A 9,673-nucleotide genomic window follows, 5' to 3' on the forward strand; every position below is an offset into this window, starting at 1 on the left:
ACCTTCATAGATGGCTGGCGGGAATGAAAAATGATGCAGCAACTTTGGAAAACAGTTGGGCAGTTTCTCTGAAAGCCTAGACATGGGCCGGGCGTTGGGGCTCACGCCTGTAATCCCAGCTACTCGGGAGGCTGAGGGAGGAGAATCGCTTGAACCCGGGAGGCGGAGCTTGCAGTGAGCTGAGATTGCGCCATTAACCCCAGCCTGGGCGACGAGAGTGAAACTCTGTCTCAAAACAACAGGAAGCCTAGACATGAATTTACCATAAGACCAGCAATTGTACTGCTAGGTATCCACCAAAGCGAAAAAAATGCCCACACAAAGACTCGTCTGAGAGTGCTCAGAGCGACTTTATCCGCAGTAACCCCAACTGGAAACAACCCAGATGTCCACCAGCGGATGAACAGATAAATGAACTGCGGTCCATCCATACAACGTGACATGCTTTGGCAACAGCGCAGATGAAACGCTGAGACACGCCGCAGCGTGGACGAAGCTTGAAAACCTTGTGCTAATTACAAGAAGCCAGACACAAACAGACAATTGCTTTTGGTTTATTTATATGCAGTGTCCAGAACAGGCAAATCCATAGAGACAGAAAACAGGCAGGTGGCTGCCAGAGGCTGGGGAGGGTGCGGGGGACCCAGGAGCGATTGCTACACTTTTTAAGGAAGGGAACAGAAAGGTCCTAAAACTGGATTGTTAACGATGGCTGTACAACTCCGTAAATTCACTACAAATCTTTGAACTATGCGCTTGAAAGGTGAATTTTATGATATGTAAATTTTACCTCAATAAAGTTTTGTTTTGTTTTGTTTTTTGAGACAGGGTCTCACTCCGGTTGCCCTGGCTGGAGTGCAGTGGTGCGATCTCGGCTCACTGCAGCCTCAGCCTCCCAGGCTCAAGTGATTCTCCCACCTCAGCCTCCCGAGAAGCTGGAACTACAGGCACAGACCACCACACCTGGCTAAATTTTTTGTATTTTTTTTAAGTAGAGATGGGGTTTCGCCGTGTTAACCAGACTAGTCTCAAACTCCTGGACTCAAGCGATCCACCCACCTCTGCCTCCCAAAGTGTTAGGATTACAGGCGTGAACCACGGCACCAAGCCAATAAAGTTGTTTTAAAAGCATTGCCTGGGCCAGGCACCGTGGCTCATGCCTGCACTTTGGGAGGCCGAGGCAGGTGGATCACCTGAGGTCAGGAGTTTGAGACCAGCCTGACCAACAGGATGAAACTCCATCTCTACTAAAAATACAAACATTAGAGCTGGGCATGGTGATGCACACCTATAGTCCCAGCTACTTGGAAGGCTAAGGCAGGAGAATCGCTTTATCCCAAAAGGTGGAGGTTGCAGTGAGCCAAGATTGCACTACTGCACTCCAGCCTGGGCAACAGAGCAAGACCCCATCTCAAAAAAAAGAAAGAAAAAGAAAAAAGAAATAAAAATTTTTCAGCCAGGCGTGTTAGTGTGTGCCTCTAGTCCCAGCTACTCAGGAGGCTGACGTGGGAGGATCAGCTGAGCTCGGGAGGTTGAGGCTGCAGTGAGCTATGATTGTGCCACTGTACTCCAGCCAGGGCGACAGTGTAAGACTCTGTCAGAAAGAAAGAGAGAGAGAGAAGAGAGAGAGAAAGAGGAAGAGGGAAGGAAGGAATGGAGGGAGGGAGGGAACGGGAAAGGAAAGGAAGAAGGAAGGGAGGGAGGGAGGGGCCGGGCGTGGTGGCGGGCGCCTGTAATCCCAGCTACTCAGGAGGCTGAGGCACGAGAATTGCTTGAATCCGGGAGGCGGAGGTTGCAGTGAGCCAAGATCATGCCATTGCCCTCCATCCTAGGAGACAGAGTGAGACTCCATCTCAAAAAAAAAAAAAAAGATAAGAAAGAAAGGGGCCGGGCACAGTGGCTCACGCCTGTAATCCCAGCACTTTGGGAGGCCAAGGCTGGCGGATCACGAGGTCAGGAGATTGAGGCCATCCTGGCTAATATGGTGAAACTCCCTCTCTACTAAAAATACAAAAAAATTAGCCTGGCATGGTGGCGGGCGCCTATAGTCCCAGCTACTTGGGAGGCTGAGGCAGGAGAATGGTGTGAACCCGGGAGGTGGAGCTTGCAGTGAGCCGAGATCGCGCCACTGCACTCTACCCTGCACAACAAAGTGAGACTCCGTCTCAAAAAAAAAAAAAAAGAAAAAAAAGAAAGGAAGACAGTGCAGGAAGTAAGAATGCCGTGGTGATGGAAGAAACATGGGCTTGTGGGCCACCCTGACCCCAGGCTCTCTCTGTCTCTGTTCGCTCCCTGTCCACCTCCCCACCCCCCAGGATGGAAGAGGCACCCCTATGTGAGGGCGCAGGTGTGCATAGCCAGGACGGGTGGGGGTGGCCTTTGTAGAATGTGCTGGCGGGGGGGCGGTGGCGGAATGTGGATGGGGGCATGCTGCCCTTGCTGGCCTCAGCCCCCGTGCGGCTCGGCCTCAGGGACAGCGTTCCAGGCAGGTGCAGTTGGCTCTCTGCACAAATCCGCCTGCTAGTGCAGCATTGGCCAGCGTCAGGATGGCACCTGTCGGGAACTCTTTCCCGATGGCAAGGTTTGCAACTTCCCCGGGAACCAGCGCCCGATCCCAGATAGCCAAGCCAGACATGCTCCCCACGAAGGCCTCGGAGCTGTCGAATCCGCCCCCCACGCTGTCTTGTTCCTGGCCCAGCACGAGGGACCCTCCGGGGGGGATCTCATAGCCCTCCCTGAAGCGGGAGCCGGTGGCCACCAGCCTGCGATCCACGTGGAGCCAGTACCTGCCCTGGGTGGACGTCCAGATGACACAGATGTGGTGCCACTGGCCGTCCAGCAGCAGCTGCAAGGGCAGCTCCCTGAAGGCCGGGTCCCCGATCACGAAGTGGATGGATCCGGGCAGCAGGGAGTCTCGGCCGTGCAGCACCAGCTTGTTGTCATTGTCCTCGGTGGCGTAGGACAGGAGGGTGCCCAGGCGGCCGGAGGCCATGCGGACCCAGCTGCAGAAGGACAGGGCTCGCAGGGCAGTGACGAAGCCAGGGCTGAGGAAGACCACGTTTTTGGTGGAGGCGTTTGGGAAAACGAGGGTGGGGCCCACGCCGCAAACTAGAAACAGAGGAGGGAGGGTCAACCCCTTGCAGGAGGCTGAGCAGAAGCATCCAGAAGCACACGTGCTGTGGGTGCCTGGCCTCCCACTCCCGGCTGCCACCCTTCACGGAGCACTGACTCTGCGCTGGCCCTGCCGATGGCTCCCCTGCAGCGTCTCCTTCACTCTCTTGATGGGATCACCCCAGTTCCACAGGCGGGAAGACTGAACATGAGGGCCGTACTCAGGAGTGGCGGGGTCCTGCTAGGAGCCCTAGCTGTCGGCCCACCCAGCTGAGCCAGCGCCCCTCACTGCCAGGGAGTGTCTGCACCAGCTGAGCCAGCGCCCCTCGCTGCCAGGGAGTCTCTGCAAATTTCATGACTCACAACAGCGCAGGTTTAGTGTTTCACATTTCTGGCGGTCACAAGGCCAACACGGTCTCCCAGGGCTCAAATCAGGTGTGGACAGGGCTGGTTCCTCTGGAGGCTCCAGGAGAAACCATCTCCCGCCCTTTCCAGCTTCCAGAGGCGCCTGCACCCTTCGGCGTGGGGCCTCCCCGTCTGTGCATCCCGCCACCTCTGCTTCTGCCCTCACGCCCTCCTCTGACTGTGTTCCTCCTGCCTCCCCTTAGAAAGCCTCTGTGATGACGGTGGGCCACCCCCCGCCGGATGATCTGAGACCCTCTCCCCATCTCCCGGCCCCTAACTGAACCTCTTTTGAGAAGCCTTTTCCAGGGGGCCCGGTCTAAGGAGGAGCTGGAGGGAAGCCTGGCCATGAGCTGGGAGCCTGTGGTACTTACTCTCTCCTGGTTCCTGGGGGGACCATGCCTGCTGCCGAGGGTCTTTTGGGGCAGTCCCACTGAGTACCCGATGGCTGCCTGAGGCTGGAGGCTCCCGCCTCCCTTGGAGAGGGGCCGAGGAGTCCTGTGGGGGGCCCCCGTGCTCAGAGGCAGCTCGGAGCTCCTGCCTGTCCCTCTGAAGCTTCAGGGAGGTCGGGCTCAGCTCCTCAGGCTGGGTTGGGGTTGGGACCAGGGCCGGCCCGAGGGCTGCAGTGCCAGGGTGGGCCACGGGCAGCTGCCCCTCCAGAGCAGCCAGCCTGGCGCCCTGGCTGTGGATGAGGCCCTCCAGGCGTGCCAGTGAGTCCTGCAGGGCGTCCCTCTGGGCCTTGTGTGCCTTCCTTTCCCGGGCCCGCTGCTGGCTCCTCTCGCCCAGGGTGAGGTCCAAGGCCCGCAGCCGCGTGTCTACTTTCCGGCCTCGGCGCTGCATCTTCCTCACCCAGGCCTTGAGCTGCGCCAGCTCCCCCTGCACCGAGGCCTGTGACCGGTTGACTGCCTGAGCCACAGCCTGGCTCTCTTCTGCCAGGCTCCGGAACCGGACGTCAACGTTGTAGGACACGTTGTAGTTGCTGGCGATGCTCTGCAGGTGTGTCCAGGTCACCTCCTGGAATCTCCGGAACTGTAAGGAGGACACAGTGATGATGGGCCGGGCCGGCTGGGAGGGATGGGAAAGGCTTTGCCCTCTCAAGTTGGGAGCAGCGGCCGCGTGCCCGGCCCATGGCCAGCACTGGCTATCTGCCCACCGATTTGATCCCCACTGCGATGCCGTGAGATGTGGTGGGTGCCAGGGACTGACCCCAGGCCATGCAGCTGCACCACGTGGGGTGTGGACTCCAGGCCCACAGCTGGGGCTCTGATCCCCACTGCTCACCCCATAACCACCGGCAATCACTTTCCCTCGTGATTCCAGCTCCTGCCTGTGAGCAGGGGACGGCAGGGTGGCCTCATGAGTGCTTTACAAAGCCCAAACAGGAAGCACCCAGCGCAGGCCCGACAGGCACACAGCACTCCGGAACTGTCCATGGACCCCGCGTGGGAGTCCGGGAGGCCGTTCACACCCACTGCCACAAGGTGGACCTGTGACCTCCCAGTTTCCACTCCCCATGACACTACCCGGCCCCCATGGCCCCCAGGTCCCTGACTCCCTTCCAGACCCCCTTCTAGCCTCTGGCCCCACCTGACCCCCACATGTTATGAGGCTTGTGTCCTGGGTGAGTGGAGTCCAGCTCAGCTCTTCCCTGGTGTCCAACTGCAGGTGAAATAATCTTCATGGATGGAAAGAGCGTCACACGCGGTGTTCGTGTCCGCCAAGCCCTGATGTTTATCACTCTGCTTCTGGAACATCCGTCTTCCATCTGCTGCCAATTTAAAAACCCGACTGCGCCATGTCAGGGGTATAACTTGCCTGTTCCTCCAGCCTACGGAGCCTCTCGAAAAACGGTTTCCTGGGCCCCACTGGGGCGGCTTCCTGCGATGAAGCCCCATGTAGATATATAGGCACAAAAACAAGGAAGAAAGACAAGGTCTTCCTCCACGAGCAACCCATCCGGAGAGACGGCAAGGCCCCAGCAGTCTCCCTCCAGCCGCAGGAGAGGGTGAAGGTGGCTCCGTGGGTCTGTCTTGTGTCTCGTCCCCCCAGCTCTCCTGTTGAGTGGTTTTCCTTCTTTGGCCCTGGCTGGATGTCAGGTTCTTCCTGCCGCCTCCATGAAAGGCATCTGCCTTCAAGCCAGTGGGCTCTGAGACTTGCAGGTTCCTAAGGAGACAAGCTTAAAACAGATGCAAACAGTTTCTTTGAAGAATCATTCAGCTGGGTGCAAGCCCGCGGGCGGGAGGCGATGGCTTTAACAGGAGCACATGGACTTGTGCTCCCGAGAAGTCGAAGCAAGACAGGGAACCCGACGGGGGCTGGGGAGTCAACAGAGCCAGGTCTGCACAGGCACCCATCACCCAGGCCATGCACGGCTGCATCCTGGGAGGCCCCGTCTCTCTCAGTAAAGCAATGGAAATGTGACTGGGAGCCACCTTAATTAATTAATTATTATTATTATTTGAGATGGAGTCTCGTTCTGTTGCCTAGGCTAGAGTGCAATGGCGCAACCTCAGCTCACTGCAACCTCCGCCTCCCCGGCTCAAGCGATTCTCCTTCCTCAGCCTCCTGCCTCCTGAGTAGCTGGGATTACAGGCATGCTTTACCATGCCCGGCTAATTTTAGCATTTTTAGTAGAGATGGGGTTTCACTATGTTGGTCAGGCTGGTCTCAAACTTCTGACCTCATGATTCGCCTGCCTCAGCCTCCCTAAGTGTTCAGATTACAGGCATGAGCCACTGCGCCTGGCCAATTAATTAATTTTTTTGACGGAGTCTCGCTCTGTCACCCAGGCTGGAGTGCAGTGGTGCGATCTCCGCTCACCACAAGCTCCGCCTCCTGGGTTTAACGGATTCTCCTGTCTCAGCCTCCCAAGTAGCTGGGATTACAGGTATGTGCCGCCACATCCGGGTAATTTTTGTAATTTTAGTAGAGACGGGGTTTCACCATGTGGGCCAGGCTGGTCTCAAACTCCCGACCTCAGGTGATCCACCCGCTGTGGCCTCCCGAAATGTTGGGATTACAGGCATGAGCCACCGCGCCCGGCCAATTTTTGTATTTTTAGTAGAGACGGGGTTGCCCCATGTGGGCCAGGCTGGTATTTTTGGTTACAGGTTGTGTACTGGCTTGAATGAGACCCTCCTAAAAACACACATAAACCCCAGGCAGGGCCTTATGTGGAAAAGGGTCTCTGCGGATGTCATGAAGGATTTTGAGATGAGACCATCCTGGATTATCCAGGTGGCCCTAAAGCCAATGACAGGGGTATAAGAGATAGAGGAGGAGGCACAGAGGACACGGCCTGTGAAGATGGGGCAGAGACTGGGGTGACGCTACCACGAGGAGCCCCCGGAGGCCCCAGAAGCTGGAAGAGGTAAAGTGGGACCCCCCAGCCCAGAGCCTTCGAGGGAGTGTGCACCTTGACTTCAGACTTCCAGCCCCCAGAACTGTGATAGGACTCATTTCTGTTGTTTCAAGCCACCCAGCTCATGGGAATAAGATCATCCACAAAGTTGTCCCACTGGGGGCATCCATCATTCCCAAGGTGGCGTGAGCCAAGAGGGTGCCAGGCCAGGAAACCATCGGTGGCCCCCAGGCTCCCCTTGTCAAGTGTCAGAACACCATGGACATGGAGAAGATGCAGAAAGCATCGGAGAGAAAATCCTGGGCACATGGACGGGGTTGGGGCCTTAGGCCCCGGGGGACTGGCGGCCACCAGGACAGCGACGCTGGTGCCACACACAGAGCCGCGGATCTCGCAGCTTCCAACTGACAGTGAGTTCCATTTATTTATGTATTTATTTTATTTCAGTAGAGACGGGTCTTGCTATGTTGTCAGGCTGTTCTCAAACACTCCTGGGCTCAAGCAATCCTCCCACCTCAGCCTAGCCAAAGTGCTGGATTTACTGGCATGAGCCACTAAGCCTGCCTGATTTCCATTTAAAGTCGTGGGTCGAGGCAGGGTGTGGTGGCTCTCTCCTGTAATCCCAGCACTTTGTGAGGTCAAGGTGGGCAGATCACTTGAGTCCAGGAGATCGAGACCAGGCTGGGCAACATGGCAAAACCCCGTCTCTACTAAAATTACAAAAATTAGCCAGACGTGGTGGTGTGCACCTGCAGTCCCAGCTACTTGGAAGGCTAAGTCGGGAGGATCGCCTGAGCCGGGGAGAAGGAGGTTGCAGTGAGCTGAAATCGCGCCACTACACTCCAGCCTGGGTGACAGAGCAAAGAATAAAGACATTTTCAGACACACAAAGGCTTGAGAAATTTGTCCTCCAAGCACCCACTGTTGGATGCGGGGCTTCAGGAAAAGAAGGGAATAGGGAAGGACAGAGCTGCCGTGGGCACTGGCGAGGGCTGGAACCCAGCAGCAGACGGAGGAGGAGTTTCCGGGATGATGGGATGCTGCCTGCCCCATATCCCATCCATCAGCTCTGCCTGCAGAGACATGCCCTGAGTTCAGCTGCTTCTCTACACCCCCATTCCGCCCCAAGCTCATCCTCACAATGGCCACCTAGTCCCCTCGTCCGTGTCGCCCTCCTACCGTCTGCTCTCCTAACTGCACCAGCATGGACCCGTGCCTTCAATGCCTCCAGGAGATGCCTGCCACACAAGCAAAATCTTAGTCCCTGCGAGGGCCTTCTGTGGCCTGGCCCACGGCCTCACTCCCTCCAGGCTTCACCCCTGCATATGCCTCCCTCGGCTCCACCTCCCGGGCAACAGTTGCGGCCTCAGGCCTTCGCACCTGCCGTTTTCCTGCCAGTGAGACTCTTCCCTGGCTGTCAACACATTCAGGGCTCTGCTCTAAGGTGTTCTGTTCAGAGCTCTCACCTTACGTAAGACAGCACCCACTGCTCTCTGGCTCTTCTTTTCTTTTTTTTTTTTTGGAGGAGTCTCGCTCTGTCACCCAGGCTGGAGTTCAATGGCACAATCTCCACTCATTTCAACCTCTGCCTCCTGGGTTCAAGCAATTCTCCTGCCTCAGCCTCCCAAGTAGCTGGGATCACAGACACATGGCACCACGCCCAACTAATTTTTGTATTACTATTATTACTATTATTATTATTCTTTTTTTAGGAGAGATGGGGTTTCACCATGTTGGCCAGGCTGGTCTCGAACTCCTGAGCTTGTGACCCACCCGTCTCGGCCTCCCTAAGTGCTGGGATTGAGGTGTGAACCACTGTGCCCGGCCACTGGCTCTTATTTTCTTACCCTACCGGTTTTTTATTTTGATTCCTTTTTTTTTTTTTTTTTGAAACAGGGTCTTGCTCTGTTGTCCAGGCTGGAGTGCAGTGACAGTGAACATGGCTCACTGCAGCCTCAACCTCCTGGGCTCAAGCCATCCTCCCACCTCAGCCTCCTGAATAGCTGGGATCACAGGCTCATGACACCGTGCCTGGCTAATTTTTAAATTTTTTGTAGAGACAGGGTCTCACTATTTTGCCCATTCTTGAACTTCGGGGCGCAAACGATTCTCCCACCTCAGCTTCCCAGTGCTGGAATTACCGGCGTGAGCCACCGGGCCCGGCCTCTGCCAGTTTTTCTGCTCGAGGCCTGTCACCTGGCATATTTCGTATGTACTTTGTCTGTTCCCCCGATAGGTGAGCAGGAACTTTGCATCATTTGTTGCTCAGAGGGCTTGGTGCACCAAGCAGGCATTTAATCAATGTTTGTTGAATGGATAACTGTTCCCCAGCTTTTCCCACATCCATCGCTGCTGAAAGGGCGCCTCTTTAGGTGTCTTCCTGGATTGCCCCCTCCACAAAGATGAAGCCCCCCACACTCCGGTGCGGTTTACAGAAGGCACTGCATGTTGTAAATGTTCGGTGTCCGGCTGTCCAGCCTGGCGGCCACAGCCAAAGGTAGTACCGAGCCCTTGAGATGGGGCTAGTGCTGCTAAGGAACTGGACTTATTTAACTTCAGTTAATTTACAGAGCCACATGCGTCTAGCGCTTACCCTACTGGTCGCAGTTTTTATTCCACGACCCGGCCTCATTTACGGAGCTGCATTTGTTCAGATCTGACACGATCTCAACTGCTCTTTTACTTCCTTGTGTACCGTGCGTTTCCCTTACTGGCCTCTGACCCTTGAAAGCAGGGCCTTACATCCGGGGAAGACGAGCCAGGCCTGTCTTGGTAAACATCTGCCTTAGAGCGAACGCT

General features: G+C 56.2%; 1 protein-coding gene across 1 annotated transcript; it reads right to left on the reverse strand.

The window, feature by feature from the left end:
• Nucleotides 1–538: 538 nt before the first annotated feature.
• PTX4 (pentraxin 4) lies at nt 539–8,389 on the reverse strand. The gene is made up of 3 exons (XM_063796456.1): nt 5,329–8,389; nt 3,888–4,542; nt 539–3,108 (listed from the first exon to the last, which is right to left on the reverse strand). The coding sequence occupies exons 1-3, from the start codon at nt 5,467–5,469 to the stop codon at nt 2,468–2,470; spliced, it is 1,437 nt and encodes a 478-aa protein (XP_063652526.1). The 5' UTR covers nt 5,470–8,389; the 3' UTR covers nt 539–2,467.
• Nucleotides 8,390–9,673: the final 1,284 nt, after the last annotated feature.

The sequence above is a fragment of the Pan troglodytes genome, chromosome 18 (genome assembly GCF_028858775.2).
Source record: "Pan troglodytes isolate AG18354 chromosome 18, NHGRI_mPanTro3-v2.0_pri, whole genome shotgun sequence".
Lineage (NCBI taxonomy): Eukaryota > Metazoa > Chordata > Mammalia > Primates > Hominidae > Pan > Pan troglodytes.